Source organism: Magallana gigas, chromosome 2 (assembly GCF_963853765.1).
Source record: "Magallana gigas chromosome 2, xbMagGiga1.1, whole genome shotgun sequence".
NCBI lineage: Eukaryota > Metazoa > Mollusca > Bivalvia > Ostreida > Ostreidae > Magallana > Magallana gigas.
The window spans coordinates 25,900,160-25,925,438 of NC_088854.1; the positions used below are offsets into that span (position 1 = coordinate 25,900,160).

Below are 25,279 nucleotides of genomic sequence, written 5' to 3' on the forward strand. Positions count from 1 at the left end.
CAAATAATAAACTATCCCTTTGACTATTTTTACCTTCATTCATAAAAGATCTTCTTTCGTTTTCGACCCGCATGGACTTTCTCTTTATTTAAAAAATGTCGCTGTTAACAAAAGTTTTGTTTTACCCTACTTTGGGTTACAATGTTTTAATGACCTATGTCTCAAGCAGACGATGGTATGATCGGATCGATGAAACCGTCCTTCTTGGTGCACTTCCTTTACGAAGTTGGAATAAAATAGTAAGTTGAAATATATTATTAATGTATTTTATTTATCTATTTTACATATTTATATATAAGGAAGAGCATCGGTTTACGACATTTACCCGTTTATATGCATGTACGCCAAGTCAAAAGTAATTAGCTTAGGAGTCTGCAATTTTAAGAATTAGTTGTGAATAGACAGAAACAGGCAAACAGAAAGAAACAGGCAGAATCCGATTTATTTAAAAATTTTCAGCTTCGCTGAAAGCTCATTAGTAGGATTTGTCTGTTTATCATTAATTTACAACAAAATAATAAAACTGCTGACGCCTATGCTTGTTAGCAATGACTGGAGGAAAGGGTACCAGCAGTGGCAAGTACTACACCGTAAATATATCTATGTACAGTGCACTTTCCTCATGCATGTACATTAGAAACAAAATTCAAATTAACTAAGTTTTTGGATATTAAATATTTTGATTTTAAGGTTTTCATTTAAGCATTTAGGCATATCTTATCGCATACCTACTATAGTATACAAAAGGTTTATACACAAACTCGAACAACTCACGAGATTGTACCAAATTGAGAACAATAAAGTACAAAAACATAAATCTGTTAAGTAGCATTATAATAGATTATATGTTGATTAGTTTGAAAGGAGTAAAAGTAGGTACATGTATGATTTGTAACAGAGAGAACCAGAAAATTGGTAAATGTAGATTCATATCTGCAGATTTAGATTAGATAGAATTTGTTTGAAGATTTTGGTAAAATCATGCATAGCTAGTTTTGCATTTGAAAAACGTAGATAAACGACAGTTTTCATCAGAAATGCACAATTTTCTGTGAAACTTTTCACAATTTCATTTACAATTTCATACTTTTTTTTGTAGATCATAGATACATTCCTCAATCTGATTTTAAATAAAAAATCAGATTTTTTATATATTCTTAAGCTAATAGTATACATGTATCTAACAGTTGCAAACCATAATTTAATCTTGGTTGGCAATAAACTATGATTGAAAAAAATATAAATCATTGTACAACTCTCAAAACCTTTATTTATATTTTGAAGAACGATCATTGGGTCAGGTTCGTTTTAGTTGGAGAGTATGAAAAATTTAATAATGACAATTATTATTAGCCATAGATTGTGACCATAGAGTCACCAACTGAATGAATGATTATTGAAATGCCTAAGAAGAAGAAGAAGAAGAAAAAACCCCAAGGAATAAGCATCCACTTTATTTTCTCTAAAGAATTGCTACCAGTATTAACTGAATTTCGAACTTCTTCTAACCGTGTATCTGAAATAGATATATTTTATAAATAATATATTGAGGGGAATTCAAAGACTTTGAATTCTCCTCTATATATTATTAATAAAGAATCCAAATGATGGTACCTTTTTTCGACAGTTAGTTGAAGAAGAGAATGTTCGTGGAATCGTTTCCTTGACAGAAGATTTTGAAACGGAGGGAATTACAAATTCAACGGAGGTAAGTACGGCGCTTTTGTTCACGGAAAAAATATTACAAGAGTTATCGAACTTTGTTTAATAACCGGATCTTCAATCATACTGAGCTTATTTAGAAATCATTGCAGAATATATATATATATATATATATATATAAATATATATATATATATATATATATATATATATATATACTTTGATTTAGTTATGTTATTAGTATGTGCGTACATTAAAATTTTATCTGCAGTTCAGGGATACAATGAACAAATAAATAATTGAATTATTTTTATCGTTTGGTTTAGTACCTTCAGTTATCATTATTATCCAAAAACCACGATAATGTTAACTTGCAAGTTAGTCTTAGTTTAACTCTTCATTATAATTAGGTTTTTAAAGCACACCACCCATACGGTTAGTTTAAAACTTTCATACTTTTGTATGAGCCTCTTTTGATTTTGTCTAGAAATAAAAAAGTTTAAACATTCATTAAACATTCATTCCACCTAGGAATGGAAATCTTTGGGCGTGGAACAGCTGAAGTTACCAACCCCTGACTTTATTGCATCTCCCTCTCCAGAATTCATAGAAAAAGGAGTGGCTTTTATATTGAAATACAGACGACAACAAAACAGCGTGTATGTTCATTGTAAAGCGGGACGCACGCGCAGTGCAACAATCGTGGCCTGTTACTTAATGAAGGCAAGTAAACTAGTACAAGTAGTTCAGCACATATAGTCGCGTAAGTATTGACTGGTTCGTTCAATGCATATATTTTCACAGGGTTTAGTTACAAATAAGCAACAATTATAATATAATGAAATTTAGCAAAATAGGGATAGAACAGCACTTCTAATAATTACGAGAAGGCAAAACATATTTTAGTCCGTTATGTATTGTAAGATCTCTCATCATCAAATAACAGGATCTGGTATTATTATTATATAAGCAACAATCAAGGCGTAAATGTTACTTAATGAGGTTTTATAAATGGATGGGCTACCGCAGATCTGAACTTGAAGTCTTATTTAATTATTCCGCCCCTAAAAATTGGGGGAGGTGGTTAAGTTGGTTTCAAATATTTTCCCTGGACATGTAATTTATTAAAAAAAAACGTTGCAAAAGAAACCCAACTAAAATTGGGGAGGGGTTGGGTCCTGCATATCCCTGTACCCCCCCCCCCCCCTCTTTTTCTCAACCGCATGGTATATAATATCGTAATCTTATATTATGCATGTAAGTTCATTTTTTACTATAGTTTGTCCCAACTTATTGTTCCGTCACCTTTTTAGGTCACCTGAGTCACTCAGGTCACCTATTGCCATTGGTCTTCGTCCGTCGTCGTGCGTTGTGCGTCGTGCGTCGTGCGACGTGCGTCGTGCGTTAACAATTTTACATTTTTAACTTCTTCTTGAAAACTACCAGGCCAATCGTTACCATTTTTGGTGTGAAGCATCTCTATGGTAAGAAGAATCTAAATTGTGAAATTCATGGCTCTACCTCCCCTGGGGTGCCACGGGCGGGGCCAAATATGCAAAAAAAGCCAAATTTTCAAAAATCTTCTTCTCTACTCCCACGCATGTGAGGAAAAAACTGGTTGCATGGTTATGATGTCCATGAAGCCGTCTACCAAAATTGTGAAATTTATGGCCCCTGGGTCAGGGGTTCTGGCTCTAGGGTGTGGCAATATGGCCATATAGTAAAAATGTATTAAATCTTAGAAAATCTTCTTCTCTACTACCATATATATTTTTTAAAAACTAAATGCATGATTATGATGTTCATGAAGCCTTCTACCTAAATTGTGAAATTCATGACCCCTGGGTCAGGGGTTCAGGCTCTAGGGTGGGGCCAATATGGCCAAATAGTAAAAATGTATTAAATCTTAGAAAATCTTCTTCTCTACTATCATATATATTTGTTAAAAAACTAAATGCATGGTTATGATGTCCATGAAGCCTTCTACCTAAATTGTGAAATTCATGACCTCTGGTTCAGGGGTTCAGGCTCTAGGGTGGGGCCAATATGGCCAAATAGTAAAAATGTATTAAATCTTAGAATGCTTTCCTCTTTACTCCCACACATGTGGGGAAAAATGATTGGATGGTTATGATGTCCACGACCTGCTCTACCTAAATTGTGAATTCATGGCCCCTGTGTCAGGGGTTCCGGCTGTAGGGGTGGGGGGGGGGGGGGCAATATGACCATATAGTGATAATGTATATAGTGTTTAAAATCTTTTTTTCTATTATCACACGTCTGTTAGAAAAACTGACTTCATAATTATGTTAACACTACTTACTAGGGGTAATAGGAAGTCCTCTACTAAAATTGTAAATTTCATGTCCCCTGGAGTATGGTTTTGACTTAGGGTGGGGCCAGAATGGATGTATAATGTTAATGCATATAATGTTTAAAAATGATATTCTCTACTCTCACACACCTGTAAGGAAAACGGAATTCTTGATTTTTTAGACCAGGAAGCCCTGTTCCAAAATTATAAATTTCATGTCCCATGAGGTAGGGTTTCTGAATCTAGGGTGGGGCCAAAATGTTCATATAATGTTAATGCATTAATGTTTTAAAAAGTTGTCATCTTTATTTCTGCTGATACTGAATAAAAACTGACTGCTTTAAAGAAAGAAAAGAAAGCCATCTATCAAAATTTTAAATTTCATGTCCCGCAATGTAGGGATTTAAATTTAGGGTGGGGCCAAAACACTCATATACATGTATTGTATAGGGTAGGGATTCTTATTGCAGGGTGTGGCCGAATGGTCATTTAGTGTTAATGTATATACTAGAATGTTTAAAAAATGTCTACTGACACAGAATAAAAACTGACTGCATATTTAGAAAAAAAATTAAGCTGTCATTTATAATAATATTGGCAATGCATGTTACCTACATGTTAGGCAAGGGTTGTGGCTGGGAGGGGGTGGGATATATATTTTTCTTATTTATATCTTCTGCTCAGGAATTTCAATGAAAGAAATGAGTTAATTCACATAGTTAAAACAAACCGCTTGACTTTACAGGGGTGGTGACTGTGTTGAAATACAATCGCACCCAAGTCAAGACACAATACCATTAATGTAATTTGCATGAACATTTTAGTAATACTATTTTCCCCACAAAATTTACGTTAAAAAAAGTTGATCAGACCAAAACAACCGCACATTTTTATGCACAATAAATACCCAATTTTTTCAATGGCTGACACGATACCTTAATATGGGCTTTTAGACCTTTTAAACATGTTCACCAGAGCAAGTGCTCGACACCGCTTGCCAAGTTGCATGTATGTACTTCATGTGTTATAACTGCACATTTAGAATTCCTTGGTTTTAACAAATTTACCCAATCAATTTTTCAACACTGTCTTAAATCAAAATCAACTTTTGCTTAAAATCCATGTTCACAAAACACAATGCTCACAAATGCTACCGTCTAAGACAGTAGACCATACAAAATCTACAACCTATTGTACTCAGGTGACCGTCAAGGCCTGTGGGCCTCTTGTTTAAACAAAATTTCTTCATTGACACTTATTTATTTTTACCCCGAGATACTAATTTTTTTACACAGATTTATAATGGGAAATTTTGACATATTTTGTTCATTCAAAAGTACTTGGGACACCTCGCACACTTTTTTTACGTAATCATCTGGATTATTTTTAGCCTATTTTTGAAACATGACAAGCTAGAGAGGGCGGTTCAAAGGAGAAATCATGGGATTTTTTTTTTTATATAACATTCAATGAACATCGTCTAAACCCTGAGGTACACTGTATTTATAAATAGAAAATGTGCTGCATAAATATCTAGGGACAGAGTATAGATCAATAATAGTTTAAGGGTTTAGGGTTTGCAAGCTTTTGATATCGTTATATCATTTCACCTTTCGCTTGTCGTCAGATTATCACTTCAAGCTCACGGATACCAGCACACAAGGCTGAGTTCGTTTTTTGTAGTATTCATAAAGGTCAGATTCGGCTGTTGGTATTCATCACTGACGGATTATCGAGCGGTATTGTAGCGTGATTATTTACAGTTTCCTCGTAGTTACCTCATCCTATCCGTCTGATTTTATTCAAAGATGGAAAACGGAAGTTTGAAGAAAGAAATCGACATTACATATATACAAAAGATCTAGTGCATTCCATTTTATGCAATGGTCTATATCCCTGTGTTGGCGAGGTCGTACTCTTCATGAAGACGCGATCTTTTCCTAATTAATTAAGGAAAATAAATCCAAACTGGAAAGAATTAAAAAGCGTAAAAAATGGGTTTTTAGCTCACTGAGACGAAGTCGGGGGGAGTTTATGCTATACCCCCGGCGTCGGTGTCCGGACCTCCGGACCTGGTTAAATTAAGTTTTTGTTACATGTCCTGTACCTAAGTTATTACTTATCTTATCTTCATCAAACTTGCATGGATGGTGCATCTCGACCCACTAATAGACTTGAAAGACTTGGATGCTTAATCTGGGCCCTGAATTGAAAATGCTGGAGGAGGTTAAGGTATTTGGAGCAGGTTAAAGTTTTGGTGAAGGCGCCCTTTGATAACAATTTCTAAGTTAATACTGGTCCTAACTTTCCCAAACTTGCATGGATGGTGCGTCTTATGATACTGATGCACCAGACAGGCTTGAAAGCTGAATCTGAGCCATAGGTTTCGGATGCTGGAGGTTGTTAAGGTTTTTAGAGCTGGTTAAAGTTTTTGTTGCAGGTGCCCTCTGATGATATAATCTAAATTATTTGTCACAACTGACCTGTTGTGATGGGTTCTTTAAACATTTACCCCTTATGAAATCATATGGATGACTCTTGTTTTCCAATAAACAACAACAATATGAAAAAAATAAACAATAAATTTATCTACATATGTACAAAGAAATTATAATCATAGTTCTCAACGGGCCTCCATAATCTCGTGCGTCTTTCTACCACGTTCCACCACTTTCCACCACGTTCCACCACGATCCACCACGCTCCACCAAAATCCACCCCGTCCCCTCAGGTTAACAATAACTTAAGAATTATAAAATTGGTCACCCACAATTAACACACAATTTTCTAATAAATCATTTCAAACATAAGTTTTATGCAAACCCACTAATGGCTACTATAGCTTTAAAAACAAGTAAATTAACGACATTATCATAATACACACAGTAATACGTTCTTGTTCTTGTAGGTGAATATGATCAAATACGTACCAGACAATTTATGTACTAAATAACAATACAATTCATCCGCCGACAAAAAATATCGTAAAGTTACACTTACTGAGTTGTGGCAATAAAAATACAAAAAATACAAAAAATGTAGGCAATCAGGTCTCGCAACGCCAGCGCCAACAAAATCCACACAGGCTACATGTTCCCTAGATCACTAACCAAACAAGTTTTCCTACTCTAGATACTAAATATAGCGACATCCGGCAACACCCCTCATAAGCTTCTACGTAAACCTGCCAAACAGGTTCGAAGAGAATCCCAATCTAAACATAGTAACATCGAGAACGGAACAACCCAGTGACCAATAAAGCGTAAATAAATGAACGATAACTTAGATCTATAAACGATAACTCTTACATTAAATATAGTAGACAAATATAGAACCAATTATAATAAAATATATCATTGGCATAATGTCTATTGTGACATTATTACTAATCCTAACTACAACAAACTTGCATGGATGGTGCGTCTTATGATACTGATGCACCTGACAGGCATGGATGCTGAATCTGAGCCATGGGTTTCGGATGCTGAGGGGGTGAAGGTTTTAAGAGCTGGTTAAAGTTTTTTTGTATCAGGTTCCCTCTAATGATTATATATATATATATTTGGTATTACTAGTCATAACTTCACCTAACTTGCATGGATGATGCATGTTATGAGACTGATACACCTGACATGATCGAATGCTGACTTTGAGCCATAGGTTTCGGATGATGGATGAGGTTTTGTGTTTTGAAACAGGCCATATGTTTAATAGATAATCGAACTATTTTCTGACTAGCATAGTGTATTTAACTATAATATAAATGAATCGCAGAGGTAGCTTCAGATGCAGAGCCTGATCTGCATTATCAAGGATGCTAGAAGATATATCTAAGTAAATGCTGCTCCTAATTCCACCAAACTTGCATGGATGGTGCGTCTTATGATACTGATGCACATGACAGGTTTGAATGCTGAATCTGAGCCTTAGGTTTTGGATGCTGGTAAAGTTTAGTTTTTTGAGGCGTCACATGTTCCATAGATAATAGTTTGCTTAGTGTATTAAACTATCGAATCGCAGAGGTATCTTCAGATGCAGAGCCTGATCTCCATTATCACATCATCAAGGTTTCTAAAAAAAAAAAACCTCCTACCTTACACAAATCTACTTGATAGATGTTTTTGTTGTTAAATGATATAAAATGATTCCTATGATATTGTAATGTATGATATGATACACTAATTGTTTAAAATGAAACAATATTTTAACATGTATTATATTTCAAAAAGTTACATGATACGATATGATATTATATCAGTTTTTTGTACATTATAATATGATATTGTATTATGATATTGTTATGTATAGTATTGTATATTATGATACGATATAGTATAATATGATATTGTATTATGTATTATTTTATCACATGAAATTGTAACATATGATATTGCAATATTTAATAAAATCATATAATATTGTTTCATATGATATAATGTTGTATCAAATTTTGTTTATCATATGATACAATATCATGTTATATATCAAATATGATACAATATCATATCATACAATATCATACTTTATTATACGATATAATATCGTTTGTAACAATACTATGATGTTTAACGTGATATGATATTGTATCATATAATACTATATTGTATCAAACAGTATGATATTGTATTATGTAATGTATAACACGACACAATATCATAACATTTGGTACAATATCATATTGCATCATATTATTTATTACAGTATTATATTGTATTATATGATATAAATTATATCAATTAAACTTTATAAATGGATGCAATATCATATTTTATATCATTGTATTGATAAACATTGTATTTTATAATACCGTATGAAATTAACAAAAAATTATCATACAATTTTTTAACATATAATATACGATAATGTGTCAAAATAGTTTCCAATAACATCTATGATCATTAACTATGATTTTCATATAATGTGATAAAGGTGGTTTGATTCCTCATAAAGGTAATGCCTCATCTCGGGGAGCTTTGTAATCTGTGATTACCTATGTTTGTCAAATAAAAACACAACCTGTGTTTAATACAACCAGGGTCTTTAGATGACGTGTGACAGTTTCCCACGAAAGACATTTCAAAAGTTTAAGAAGGGGAGCACCTGAATTTGAATTGCGATTTTTAAATCGTATAAATTCTATAAGTACATGTATAACATTTATTTTCTTGGTAGTGGTGCACGTATGTCTATTCATTGACTGATACATAAAACTTGAGCATAAGTAATTCTGTCTTAGTACATGACAAATAATGCGATTATGTCCAAATCGTCACTAGAGATTTGTGCTTAAAATTAGGGTGGGTTCCGAAGATAAAATGTCACTCGAAGGGAAAGTGACAATTTGACCCCTCCCACCCAATCCCCCAACTTAATGGTATTGATTGCATGTGTAGAAAGATAAACCTAAAAATCACAGGGTACATGTAGATAAGATCAAAAGTATGGGAATGGGCTGGTAAATAACCAATGAAAAGCCAAATAGAGTCATCAGTCAAATAAATTTTGAGATTGCCTATGGCTCATTTATTTGGTAAGATATATTAGTTGTACATATTTTGATTTGAAATGTCTAAACATTTCTCATGAGTAATCAGGGCCTTTTGCTGATCGCATGCTCAGAAATTTTGGTAATTTTAAAAACCAATCATAGAATTAAATCAGATGTATTTACCACTATGCTCCTGACATTCCTTGACAAAAAACTTGCCACCTCCCTTCCATGATAAAATTAACCAATACCTAATACAAAACAAAAAGCTTCCCCACTTAGAACTACAGTATGGACGACGCATTTTTTTTTTTTAAAGAACAGCCAAAGTTGGAAAGTCTGTGCTGAAAAATTACCTGTCAAAGCATTTTTGTAACAAAGTAGGTTTATTCATGCTTAAGAAATGCAACGTGTTTTGCATTTAAACCATTTTAAAATAGTTGACACATTAAGTGTCAAAATGTCAGTAATTATTGTGTTGGACCTGGTGTGCAAATTGTCCATTTAATTAGAGTTTTTTTTTAATACATTTTAAATTCCAAAGATGCTTGCAAATAATGCAGTTACAGCAAATGAGGGGGCAAGATTATTGCAAAGACAAACCAATTATCATTTATCATTTATACCATGAGAAAACAAATGTATGAACGTGAAAAGTACATGCGGTTGAATTACTGTAATGCAATATATACATACAATATGACACCCATGAATAGACACCCATAAAGTAATATCTTTATAACAAACTGCTGATTAATGTGAAATAAAACCCGAGAATTAAAAGTCCAAAGGCAAGGCATACGAAAAACCCTGGCAATGGCCTTGACGAAGTATTGACTTGGTCTGGCCTTAGATTGGCTTGCAATTTTGTCCAGTCCCAAAATTAAGTGTTTTCGATTTTAAAATTGATTTAAATTGATTCTTGTCCAAGAAACATGAAACAGCAAACTAAATGACCTTTTTACTGTCTTATAAGTATATTTGAAAAATCCCGTCGATAATATATGTCTAGATCATTGATTGATTGGATTTTGATCATTATTGATCCTGTGTGAGGTTCTTTCAAATATGAACGCATACGAAGCGGACATTGAATGAACAACATTTCTGAAATCTAATAGTATTAAAAAGATATAACTTCAATGTTTGAACCAAAATTCGTTAATTGCTAGCGCTCTCGAGCGCTAGCAACTACGTTAGTCTTTTTCACTGGAATACGCATGCTCGACTCCATAATAGGGGATTCTGGGAATACTGTACTACTGTAGATAAACTGTACCATTTGAATTTCGTTTTATCATTTTCACGTGTAGTTGTGTGTTTTATTGTACATGTCAAAAAGTAACAGTAGCTAATGTCTTATTATGCAAAGTTATTTTCAATATTATAATAAATAACTAGCTTTATCTTAAACTTCAAGCTCGGAAAACAACTTCGGATATGTTTTCCGAGCTTGACGGAGAGGCCCGAGAAGATACGATTGCTACAAAACAGTACCAATGGTTCTTGAAAATTTACACTTCGAAATTGAAATTACAATAGATACATAATGATTAAGGCACAGTCAATGAGCTATGCCATATTCACAGTTCTAAATTGAGACCCCACTCCAGTACAATTCCAGTACACCACAATCTAATTAAAATTAGATGTTGATCCGCTCGCTTACTCGCTACACACACACCTCAATCTAATTAAAATTAGATGTTTGATCCGCTCGCTTACTCGCTACACAAACGTTTGTGTAGCGAGTAAGCGAGCGGATCAAACATCTAATTTTAATTAGATTGAGTACACCACTATGCCTTCCTATTTAATCAATCGATTCAGAAATATAAATCAATGTTTTAGAAATCTGCTTCTGTGTTTTATGATGGCTACAGCGCTTGCTCACCAATCTTTTTAAAAGATAAGCTTGTAGTATAGAACGTTGTTTTTTTTTATTGTTAAAATGTTAACCAGAATGAAGGTCACGCGATTGTGCCAGAAGTAAATAAAATAAAATTGTCTTCATTATTGGAAAAAAGTCAGTGCTTTAAGGTTTCCTAATAAACAAAGCCAACATATCAATCTTACTCTACATAAGGAATATTTTATGATCAATGCTGAATAAAGTTATCAGATGGAGCAGCGATTCAGTCATTTAGAGTCAAGGAAGTAGTTATTAGCAGTGCAGATGATAAATCTGACCTCAGTTTAGCAGTTGATTAATGAGGAGGCTGATATTAGAATTAAAGTTCTGCTAGGAGAGAAAACCGATAAGTGTTTGAAAGATGAAATAAGCCCACTTACAATTATCCAAAGTACAATACTCAAGGAAACAGATTCAATTTCATGAATCAGCATAAACACAGTTTTATTCACCGATTTAATACATTGTAATAATAAAAAAATTGAAGTTATATAAAGTATTATTAATTAATTCATCATTTGCAGCTCAGTTCAGTTCTTTGTGTATGCATATGCTTGGGAGTCGTAACACTGCATATTAATTTAGAATTAGTAATTTTTCATGCCAAGATAAATGAATACACTGAACCAAGTTCGGAGTGTGCACCCAACATAATGTATTTACTATATGTAAAAAACACGTTTGTTTGTCTTGTTTCGCCAAGAAAGTTTTAAGCGTGATTTTTTTTTATCTTTAATTTCCGTGAAGTTGCAGTCAGCTCGTAGGATGCCACTCGGTTTTCTGCTAGAAATACCACACAACTTTTACAAACGTATCTTGTATTTGATTTGAATTGTAAACTGTAAATTGTAATCTATTGTATTGCCAACTCCATGTTAATTCAATTTTTTGTATGTAAATTTAAGAAAAAGCCCCCCTGCCCCCCTCCCACCCCCCTTATTGCTACGTGCCTGGTTTAGAAATCTTTGATTTAAAAGTTTTAATGTAACACTTGCCGTCGGGGTTAATGATTTCTACTTAACTTTCAAGTAGTTAACAACGTTGCATTGATCTTGAAATCTGGTTGCGACCCGAGACCCTGATCGCTGATAAATATTACAAACACTTCTGGTTGGTTGAATTTCTCTCAGAGCTTTTGGATTCTTTAGGTTGCCGGTGGATATGACGTTACTTTTATAGAAGAGAAAAATTATATTAGAATAACGTTTCTTTCGGTTTGGTTGATATTAAAAAACAATGACGAGAACAAAATCAACAGCAAATATAAATTGAGCACAATCTGTCGTAGGACTAATGCAGACACTGTAACAACGCACTTTGAAAAATTACTCACTTTGAAAATTTTTTAAAATGGGTTTACTTGATCTAAATTTTAACGCACTTTGAACAATTTTTCAAAGTGCGTTGATTTGGTCCTAAATTCAACGCACTTTGAAAATAACGCACTTTGAAAATTTTTTCAAAGTGGATAAACTAGGTCCCTTTAACAAACTTAAAACACTTTTTTAAAGTGCGTTGATTTGGTCCTAAATTTAACGCACTTTGAAAAAAATTTTCAAAGTGCGTAATTTTTTCAAAGTGCGTTGCCACAAGGCATTGTTTTTCTTTTAAAACCAACACAAAAGACTAATGACCTTAAAAAAAATAGATAGAATACAAATCATATTAAGCACGCGCAGAAAAATAGTTGCTTAAGTTTGGACTGAAACAAACTAAAATTTAATCAGGAGATTTACTATTCATAATTATTGTGATAGAATTATCACTGAGGTCAAGCCGTTTAGTTTGATGTGGCATGATTTTAAAAAAAATCAATGAGATTCCGTTAAAAAAAAAACTTGTATACTATTAACTAAAAAATTGTTTGAGTCCAAAAATATTTAGAGGCGAAATTTATAATTTGGCACAAATATGGGACCATGTCAAAATTAAGACCAGAGGTAAGGTCATGTCAATATTGAGGGAAAGCCGGCCCATGGATAATAATGTGCTTAAAGGCAGGCCTTAGGGCCAGACGACACGTTCCTCGATCATCTTCTTTGTATGTCCTCGAGTTCTAATAAAAATAATCCGGATTTTCACCGAAATTAGTTTAAAAAATTATAATTGCAAGGAAGCTTGTCAAAGTAGTAGTTAATCAGTAACAAAGTAAGAAGTTAAATAGAAATTGAGGAACGTGGCATCTGACCTTAAGGTTATGTCCAAATACCAAAGTAAAACGACATCATTTATTATTTAAAAAAAATAAATAAAACGCAATAACATACCGTAATTTGTCATCATGATATCAGATGACAAGTGCATTTGCGGTATTTGGAGAATCAACCTTTGAAATGCTTAATTGTTATTTCATATTTATTAATTATTTATATTTAAGATCTACGATTGCTACCATACGTATTTTGAATATGTATTATTATAAAGTTTTGAAGTACTCGGTTGTGTGTTTGTCTGTTTTCGAAAAAAAAAATCGAAAACGGCACCAAGTTCGATACCGACATTGTTTTGATAAAAATGTCGGAATGAAAAAAATTAGACGGATGCTTTTTGCGCTTTCAATCGTTACATCGTCCAAAAATCACAAAATTCGTTCATGTATAGGAACTTATTCCAAATGTCTGCCGGAATCTGATATGGTGCTAGCTGGAAGACCTATAACCGCGACCTCTCATATATAATTCTAATAGCTCTGAAGACGGTGCCACTCTATGAAATCGACCAATCCCAACCATTATCACAATAAAAAAGTATTGAAGGTCGAAGATATTTTCAAAGCACACAAATCATTCTATTTTTAGAACCAAATTAGATTTTTCGGTTTGAATCGCACGGTTCTTTGAATCCATGAACTTTTGTCTTTAATTTAGTATACATGAATGTCGTATGACGTCTTTAATGGTTATTTCAACCTGTCATCATTTAAATTTTATTTTACTGACGTTAAGGAGGCTTGGTGGTCAACAGATTCTCCATCAGATCTGCGTTTAATAACTTTGACACATGATACTTTTGGCCGTTTAGTAAAGAAAAAATCCAAATATTGTAGATTTTAATTTGGTTTTTTTTTTCTATATCTTTATATAGAACTTTTCTTCACAAGGAGGTAAATAAAGCCTAGAAATCCATTCAGCTTACTTAACTTTTAGGAGAAATTCAAACTAACAACCACGTGAATAATGAAAGATTTGAAAATTACATATTCTTTTAAGAGTTAACTTAACGGGATATTGTGTCGGTTAATAACTTAATAGCAATGCTCAGTGGTTTTCTAAATAGTCTATGATGTTCTATCCAGGCATCTAATTCATCATTTCCAAATGAAAAAGAATTTATATAAGACTTAGTACTAAATAGTGTCTGATGAGTAGATATTATTACCATTTTATTACTGTTCAATTTGTACTTGTAAAAAAATGAAGCCGTTTCTTTTACTAACGAGTCATAAAATAGTTTTGATGCAAACGTCAGGTAAAATGTTTTTTATGAAAATTCCATTTTTGGTTAACAAATCTATATAAAGTTTATGAAAGTACGTAAATTGTAACAAAACCAGCAAAAAATCAAAATGATAAAAATATAGCGGCCTCGATTTTTGACCTTGCACCTGCAAAGAATAAAATTGTATACATTGTATTGTTTTTGGTAAGCCATTTGCTCTAGAATTCCAATATCTATATTTGTCTTTTACTTTATACCAACACGTATGACGTAAATGTAATCTCAGTATGCCTTTGGTAACTAAAACACAAATGAAAAAAAAAGCTGAAAAAAGACGGCAGAGCATAGCTCAGCAAACTGTGAATAAAGTGCATATAGTATGGTTATTAAGCTTGAACAAAACAAAGTGTATAATGTATACCAATTATTTTAATAAACTGTATCTGAAGTTTTGTTTAAATATATTCATGCTTTAAAGTAGTCCGAGTATCGCACTACGTCATAATACGGATTTTACAATATTGGTTCGACTTTTACAAAGCGTTTTAGATACCCGGTAATGATTTTGCTCTACATCGCTGTTGTAAACAATGGGAATAATAAGCAATTAGAACGGTAATATATGTATTCTATGAGAGATAGAAATGATTAATGTTGAGAAACTCGATTCTGTTAAAGTAAAATGAAAAACGAAGAATCTTATTAACCAGGATCTCAGGTATGCTTATATCTTCTTTGTTTTGACCCCCCCCCCCCCCGAAATTTTTCTTTTTCTTTTACTAAAACTGGTTTAAATTTAGAGACAGAAGCTATTTCGAATTTAATCAATCGTCAATTAATTAATGTTTAAATGATATCTAACATTGTTGACAGATCTAAGCAGAAAACTGTAGCAAAATGTGATTTTTACGGATTTTTTCGTCAGGGTCTACTTGGTTAAGAGATTATAGCGTGAAAAGTAATCCGTCAACATATAATTTATTTTACCAAATCTTTTTTCTAAGATGTCAATCTATAAAATAACACCATGAATTTAAGTTTGAGTCCATAAAATAGTAAAAAAAAACTACCAAACGCGATACTAGCATTGCATTTTTTGTATTCTATTTTGATACATTAGGTCCATAAAGTGTACTTACTTACAAAAATTTGCGCAAAATTATTAATGAGATATGGCTTAAATAAATATTTATACTCTATTTTGTATGTTCAGTTCTAATTTTCCCAAAATTGGTAATTATTTTTAGGAAAAACGGACGTCTGGCAAATTTCATAATTGTCAATAATTTTGGCAAGGGGGTACACCCGTCTGAGAGGTGATAACAAACAAACTAGCATGTAAACATACATATTGTCTTGTGTATATGTATTGCTAGAATGTGTATTTATCATTTAAAGCTAAGCATTTAATGATTGAGCCCATTTAGTGCCGAGTATAGGACTACCTTAACAGTTTTTGTTTCATTTTAGCTCACCTTAAGAAGGTTTTTTTTTTTACATGTAGGTAACCTGAATCATCTTTTGCGATCCGTTTTTGTCCATCGTCGTGCATTAACATTAAAATATTTTCAGTTTCTTCTCTGAAACTGCTAGGGTTGTCTTGACCAAATTTGATGTATAGCATTTAAAGGGACGGGAAAAGATAAATTGTGAAATACATGACCCCCACCACAGGGCTCATACATGTATTTTAGGTAAAAACTGTAAAAATCGGTTCTAATTTTAAAAATCTTCTTTTCTACTTGACAATAAGCTGAGAAGATTACCTAAATTGTAAAATTCATGGTCCCTGGGCCAGGTGTTCAGACTCCAGGGAGGGGTCAATATGGCCATATATTGAAATTGTATTGAATCGTAGAAAATTCTCTTTTGTGCTCCGTAATATTTTAGGAAAAACTTAATGTATGATTATGATGACCTTGAAACTTTCTACTTTAACTATAAAAAATGTGTCTAATAGAGACACCATCAATGTCTTAGTGTTTTCATCATCAGGTTAGGAACTTGTTTAGAAGCATTATCAGGTAGTATAGATTCAAGTCTGTTCAAATGGGGGGGGGGGGGGGGGGGTGGAGGGGGGGGGGGTTACATAGGAATATATATAGAAAACCTTTAAAAATCTTCTTATTTTAAAAGCTTTATCCAATTTGTGTGGAAGCATCCTCAGGTATTGAAGATTCAAGTTTGTTCAAATCATGGTCCCCGGGGTGGGGGGGGGGGGGTATGTTGGAACCATCATGGGGTCAGGTTGTAATTAAGAACCTATAGAGAAAATCTTTATTTAGGGTCATGAATGACAGTGCCCTTCTAAAATGATCCGAATTTTTTTGAAAACTAATACGATTTTTATCCTCAAACCTTATATATCTTGTTCTTCTTTTGCAACAATTTAAACAGAACACATAAAAACTTTACCCAACGTTCATGCTTGACATATTCTATGGTTCTATATTTTCATGTTCGTATTGATGTATGTTCAGTTCATGGATGGTGTAAGTTTGTCCATACCTTCATGATACCTTCCTAATTAAAAATCATGCTGAACTGAGGAGAGGCGGAAAGTATTCTATTTGCACATGCAGACATTTTCACGTCATTAAGTCAGTTTATTCTTAAAAACGAATTATAAATCCCAGGTGTCTTAAATAGGATTGTCCTGCGTCCACCGAATTCAAATTCGAACTATTCATACACTTTTCGTGGCCTAAAAAGTGCCAATAAGGAAATGTCAGAGCGTGCGAGTCCTCCTTAATGATAAATCGATCTTAGCCTACTATTTTTTGTTCTTGCTATTTTAATATCTAAAAGAGGTCAACGTGTCTGTTGTGCATAATAACATTTGATGGATCCTTAAATGTTACCATTGGAGATCGTATAAATACCTTTCATCTATATGTTTTATATAGAGTAAAATGTTTTTGTTTTAAATTTCCTTGTCTTTTTTTTAAATTTTAATTTTTGGGAAAAGGTTCAAGCTTAATTAACAACATCATACTATCATTCAGAGTAAAGACTTTGCGCAAATGAAAAAAAAATGCTTTAAAAAAAGTTTTACAAGTGTAATATATATACGCCACTACATTAGAACAAGTATATTGAGACAATATGTATGACCTTATTATCAAATTACCGATAAATTTGTTTCCCAAAGCTTTGACACTGCAATTAATCATGGTAGAATTTGTGTTTGAGACGTATACTGAATTCCAAATCATACGGTTTCATTTGCTGAGCACTTAACGTAATTACGGTAAATTTCATTTTACAAATACCCATCTGACTAGATATCTTCATTATGAGGACTGCCCTTTTTCACAAGAAAAGCAAGTATGTGTAATAAATCCTTTTATCTCACCTGAGCTAAAAGCTCAAGTGAGCTTTTCTGATCACTTTTTGTCCGTCGATTGTCCGTCCGTCTGTCTGTCTGTCTGAAAACTTTTTACATTTTCGACTTCTTCTCCAGAACAACAGGGCCAATTTCAACCAAAATTACCACAAGGAATCGTTAGGTTAATGAGATTCAATTTTGTGAAAATGAAGGGCCACGCTCTCTTCCAAGGAGAGATAATTAGGATTTATTGAAAATTTGTTGATATTTTTCAAAAATCTTTTCTCAAAAACCATTTGGCTAGAAAACATTTGGCCAGAAGTGTTAATTAAAGTTTGTTCAAATCATGATCCCCGGGGGTAAGGTGGGGCCACAATGGGGGTCAAAATTTGTACATGAATATATAGAGTTAATCTTTATAAAATCTTCCTCTCAAAAACCAATCAGCCAGGAAAGCTAAAACTTGTGTGGAAGCATCCTTGTGTAGTGTAGATACAAATCTTTGAAAATCATGACCCCAAAGGGTAGGGTGGGGCCACAATGGGGGTCGACCTTTTACATAAAAATATATAGTGTAAATCTTTTAAAATCTTCTTCTCAGAAACTAATCAGCCAGGAAAAATGAAACTTGTGTGAAAGCATCCTCAGGTAGGATAGATTCAAGTTTGTTCAAATTATGATCCCCGGGGGTAGGGAGGGGCCACAATTGGGGGTCTTAGTTTTATATAGAATATATAAAGAATATCTTTAAAAGTCTTCTTAGAAACCAATCAGCCAAGAAAGTTGACACTTGTGTGGAAGCATCCTTATGTAGTGTTGGTAAAAATTTGTGAAAATCATGAACCCGGGAGTAGGGTGGAGCCACAAATAAAGGGGGGGGGGATCGAATTTTTACATAGAATATTTAGACAGTGTAAATCTTTTAAAATCTTCTTCTCAAAAACCATTTGGCCAGGAAAATTGAAACTTGTATGGAAGCATCCTCAGGTAGTGTAGATTAAAGTATGTTCAAATCATGGTCCCCGGGGGTAAGGTGGGACCACAAAGGAGGTCATACTTTTACATAGAATATAAAGAGTAAATCTTTAAAAATCTTCTTATCAGAATCTAATCAGCCAGGAAAGCTAAAACTTGTTTGGAAGCATCCTTATGTAGTGTAGATACAAATTTTTGATAATCATGACCCCGGGGGTAGAGTTGAGCTACAATGGTTGGGGTCGACCTTTCACATAGAAATATAGTGTTAATCTTTAAAATCTTCTCAGAAACTTATCAGCCAGGAAAGCTTAAACTTGCGAGGAAGCATCCTCAGGTAGGGTAGATTCAAGTTTATTCAAATTATGATACCCAGGAGTAGGATGGGGTCACAACGTTGTGAAGGGGGGATTTTAATATTTATAGAGATATTACATTATGGTTTATTGTTGTCATAACATAATTTTGATCATGCGCCATGCCCTCAATTTAGCAGAATTAGATTCTAAAAAATTCTTAGAAATAAAGGAAAATATTAATATTTTTGATTTAAAATTGTTTGAAACTATTGCCAAATTATGCCTATCAAATTGAGTAATGATATGACGTTCAGAAAAATGGCTATGGCAAAATTGATTGACACTCATATTAGTGAAACGAAATGCTAAGGACATAAATTTTTGATCATGTTAACTAACTACTTTCTCTTCGGACACTGACTTTGCTATGACAGTAAAATATCAAGTATAATTGTGCGCCGCCGTTTTAGGGAACGATAAGAACGATCATTTTGTGATACACTATCACTACACTGCATTAAACTAAGTAACCCTCTGTTGTAGAAATAATGATTTGAGAGAACGTTTCTGAGCTGGTAACATAAAAAGCACAGGAATTAAAAGAAACTCGTGATATCTGATAATGCGTTTTAACCTTGAGCTTCTACTGATAACCACTTCTTACTAAATATGGGAGCACAAGTTCAGTTATGTAATTTTTATTTTTTGATTTGTGATTAATTTATATTTGGCATGCGGTTTAAACTAGTATAGAATTAAAACCCGTTTTACTTATTGACGTAACTGGTTCAGAAGGAAGTAATTTATAATCTAGATGATGTGCCTTTTACAAGGGTCTAATGTCTGACTAGTCATTGTGCACAGCCTTAGTTTTATGCAATCGTTTTTTATAGAAGAAGCGTCTGACGATGAAGTATGACACATTATACAAAAAATTGTCTGATGTTCATATTATGAAACCAATTCATTATTTTGCGTCATGAATTATATTTAAACATTTTCAGCACGCCGATTCTGTGGAAATAACAAATGCAGATTGTTTTCAGCTTACCTGAGCTGAAAGCTGGGGGGGGGGGGGGGGGGGTATGGTTCGGCCTCAATGGGGTGTCAAAAATTTCCATAGGAATATATTGCGTAAATCTTTAAAAATCTTCTTCTTAAAAACCAATTGGCCAGATAAGCTGTAACTTGTTTGAAAGCATTCTTAGGTAGTGTAGATTCAAGTTTGTTCAAACCATGATGCCAAGGGGGACGATGGGGCCACAATGGGGTATCGAATTTTTAAATAGAAATATATAGAGAAAAACCTTTAAAAATTTTCTTCTGAAGACCAGTTGGCCAGAAAAGCTGTAATTTGTGTGGAAGCATCCTAAGGTAGTGTAGATTCAAGTTTGTTCAAACCATGATCCCCGGGGGGACGATGGGGCCACAATGGGGGATTGAATTTTTACATAAAATATATAGAGAAAATCTTATCCTCAAAAACTAGTTGGCCAGAAAAGCTGAAACTTATGTGGAAGCATACTTAGGTAGTTTGGATTCAAGTTTGTTCAAACCATTATCCCCAGGGGTACGGTGGGACCACAACGGGAGATAGAATTCTAACATAGAAATATATAGAGAAAAATCTTTTTCTCGAAAACCAGTTGGCAAGAACTTGAGTGGAAGCATCTTCAGGTAGTGTAGATTCAAAGTTGTGAAAATCATGACCCTTGGGGGCAGGGTGAAGCCACAATGGGGGGGGGGGGAGGTCGAATGTTTACATAGGAATATAATTATAGAGAATTTTTAAAAAAAATCTTCATCTAAAAAACCAGTGTCGATTCAAGTTTGGTCAAACCATGATCCACGGGGGTAGGGTTTGGCCACCATGGAGTCGACTTTTTACATAGGAATATAAAGAGTATCTTATTTTTAAAAATCAATTAAGTAACTATTACCTGAGTGAAAGCATCCTCTGGTTGTGTAATTTATATGTAGAAAAAATCTTTGAAAAGCAAATAAAAAGGATGGGACTAAAATTGGTTGGGGGGAGGTGGCCAAATTTTTACATAGGAAATAAATTCGATCATTCTCAAAAATATATAGTATATAGTATTACTAATATGCAAGCATACTGATATTTGTTGATTCTCAGTTGTTTTGACTGTGGCCCTGGATAATTCTTGGGCCCCACAAGGGGTTCAAAGTTTGATGTAGGTTTAATATTAATATGAACAGTTGTTTAAGGTCTTTTTGAGAATGGCAATGCTCAATATTTGATATAACCATGAAATCATCTAGTTACAAAAGAGGCTCAACAAAAGAAAATCTGTAGAAAATTTTGAAAATCTTTTAATACAGGATCTGTTTTACTCATTCATTTACTAATATTTTGGATATGACTTCATGTAGCTGATCTTATTATGTCGTATGTTGCTCAGGTGAGCGATGTGGCCCATGGGCCTCTTGTTTCCAGTTGTGATGCACAACTGCCAAAATAAGAATGTGCTATGAATATAATTTTAATAGCAAACTGCAGTCGTACACTACATGTGACATTGAAAAAACCCTTTCCTTTAACCCAGAATGTAATCAATCATAGTCATGCAATAGATTTCTTTTCTTGGACGTTTTTTAGCAAGAGTTAAAATCCCGTCGCCGGCCATGCTGAAGGTCAATATACCAAGATTTCTTCATTAATCAACCAATTTCTTTTGATAAACTTTTAATACTTGCCATTTTGATGTCGATAGCAGTGTTTTATTAACTAAAATACTTTGTAGAAGCATATTTTTTGATTTGATATTTTTGGTATTCTTTCATACATCAATTGCAAATGTAAATAGTCGTGACTTCTTTTTCTAGGTGAACAACTGGGATCCCAAAGAAGCAGTTGCATTCATTGAGTCGAAAAGACCGCATATATGGCTACGAGAAAAACAACTAGACTCAATAAATCTATATTACGACACACTGAAGCACAGAAAATCACATAGAGGATAACGAAACATAATTGAATTTGGCAAAACATAATAAAATTATATATTATTTTCCGTGTATATTCATGAAGTCTGTTGATGGTGTTTCACTCTGGATTGTTTAGCTTATATTAGTGCATGCTAACCCAAAAGACTGAAATTAGAAACGGACTCAATAAGATTTTGAAATAATAAGATTATGTTTTACAGTGAAGTTGTCACTCTTCTGGAAGACCAAAGAAATAATAGAATCTGAAATCTAGATATATTGATCAAAATATGATTGTTTTTTAGCCAAGCCTATCAGTGTTTAAATATCGAACAACAACAGCTTTGTATGTAGGATTTGTCGATAACTAAGTAATTTTGCTTTTTCTCAAAGCGATGGGTCATACTACAAGTAAAATTGTCATTGTATTACAAACGTAAAATGTTAGTTTACCTTTGCATAAAATGACTTTCATTTAAACAATGATTATTATTGACATTGAACTTGAATATTGATGCATGTTTTTGTTTGCAGCTTGATACAATAAAATGTTTATCAAATATTAACTAACAAAATTTCTATTTTATACCTTTCAAAAGAACAGAACAGGTAAATTCAACATTCACTATGTTAGTCGGGGAGGAATAGTCCGTTTAATGTTCCTTTATAAGATTTTCATTTGAAGATTTATTTTTCCATGAGTCGAAGTCATCAAGACAGCCGTCTTTTGTAAATGATAAAGAAGTTTGTTATATAAGGAATAAAAATGGAACCATTTTAGTCTTTGTTAACCAGGCCCCAGGCTCAAGAAGCAATCTTAATTAGACTTAAGTCAAAAATTGTACAGTTTTGTAATGCCTCATAATTATAAACGGTGACAAAATTGAAGTGTCATGATATAAAGTTGTTAATTACAAATTTCCATCGCCATTATATAATAAACACTGAGATTCTGACAGACTTTAATTTTGACTTAATCTAAAATTACTACATGATACTGGGGTCTGATCTTTTTTAGTAGATATTTTGGACACAGTGATGTGGTTAAAGTCAAACTTTTGTTTAACATTTAAGTAATATGATTACTCAGTTTCTCTGCATTCACTTCTCGTCGAGGTTGAGTAATAAATCGGGCTTCTTTGAGGAAAAGGCCGTAACATATGATGCACATGAACTATACTCTTGACTGAGGACGAAAATACACCGGACAAAACGCAAAATGGACCCTCATTTAGAGCGTTAACGATTATCAATCTATGGAAAAATGTAATGGATATGTGTGTACTTACTACTTGATTTTGCAATTTGTTACCTACTCTATCCTTTCAAATCTTTTAAACTTTTACTGATTCGGTGGGGTTTTTTGTTCTTGTTTTGTGATTAAAAATTGTTAAAATAAATATCTGGTGATATATCACTTGCAGTTACTTTCTACATTATTCGAAACTTGCAGTTCCTAAATGATAGTCGGTGTCTTTATTTGCAGTACGAGAAAATTTAGATTGTCACTTTTTCATTTGTCCGAAATTTAACTCCTATAAAATATGCATCATTTAAATGTCAAATGATATCATGCATATGAAAAATTATTAAACTATGTCTTGTCAATTTGATATTGTTTTATATCTGTATAAGTTTGAACAACAACATTTTTTAAATATTTATATAAGAAAGACTATATATGATATTAGATTGACTTGAAGAAATTTTTTTGGTTGAATCTTTACTTTGTTTCATGAATTCTAATCTCTCATTGGCGCTTATAAATTAAATGTAAAATGACATCTGCAGGTTCATAAATACGATTTGTATACTCTTGGATATATGATAATGAAACTTTACCTCACCATATTTGTCGTTGAAAAGTATATTGATTTTCCATAACTTTTTTGAAATGCAGCTAAAGTCCACACATATGAAGACCACCATTTTTGTAGTATTATAACGAACACTGAATTATATGGAGGTATTACATAAGAACTCAACGTCAGATGGAGTGCTCTGCAAGTGTAACTTGCTTAATGCTATCTTTAAAAATTGTCGATCGTCTACAAAAAAATACCCGAATTTATTTTAAATATGTCGAGACATTTTCTAATTAATGTGATTTTTAAGTAAAATACTCTCTTTGATTTAAGCTTCAACGAGCTTTAGAAATAAAAATATTCATTGGAACATTATTTGAAAGGTTGATAGGTTTTTACGTTTAGTGTCATTAAATTTTGATAATAACTTATATTATGGAAGGTTATAAGTTGAGAACTGTTTTCGCAATTTTTAAAAGTATTGCAAGGCATTTCCAAAACATATAAGTAATATAGAATCGTTCCAAGACTATAATGAAGTGATAATTTTGGCTAATTGTAATCAAATCGAAGAAATCCCAATGGGATGTTTGGTAGTTTTAATCACGCCCAGCTCATATTTAGTACATGTATTTCATATTATTTAAAAATATTCCTTATTTCTTATATTTATATAGTTTACAGAAACTGTACTATTAAATATTTGATTTTCTAAGTTATTTTGATTTTGTATGGTTATGCAATCCTCGCTTGCGCCCCTCCGGTACGTCATTGAAAACCTGTATACTATTCGAGTATACGTTACAAATTTAACTCTTATTGTCATAACAGACAGAGACACTGGAAAATGTAAACAATTATGATTAATCATTACACAGAAAGGAAAGTTGGACCCAGTTAGTAGGAGTTAATCTAAAGAAAACAGCAAACATTCATATAATATTGTAAGGAAACTTGATATGTTAATGTACATATTACTAGAAAATAATTCTGATTCAATTATTGTTTTTTGAATTTTGGACTTTCTGTGAACTTTGAACTTAAACTTTTGCATTTTATTGAATAAAGTAATAAATAATGAAATCATTGCAAATAATATTTTTAAAATA

The 25,279-nt window shown here is 32.9% G+C and overlaps 1 protein-coding gene across 1 annotated transcript; it reads left to right on the plus strand.

Annotated features, from left to right (window-relative positions):
- Nucleotides 1-37: 37 nt before the first annotated feature.
- On the plus strand, nucleotides 38-23,978 carry LOC105317851 (phosphatidylglycerophosphatase and protein-tyrosine phosphatase 1). Its single transcript, XM_011414619.4, has 4 exons — nucleotides 38-239; nucleotides 1,628-1,708; nucleotides 2,194-2,385; nucleotides 22,264-23,978. Exons 1-4 carry the CDS (start codon nucleotides 96-98, stop codon nucleotides 22,399-22,401), a joined length of 555 nt encoding a protein of 184 aa, XP_011412921.3. The 5' UTR covers nucleotides 38-95; the 3' UTR covers nucleotides 22,402-23,978.
- Nucleotides 23,979-25,279: the final 1,301 nt, after the last annotated feature.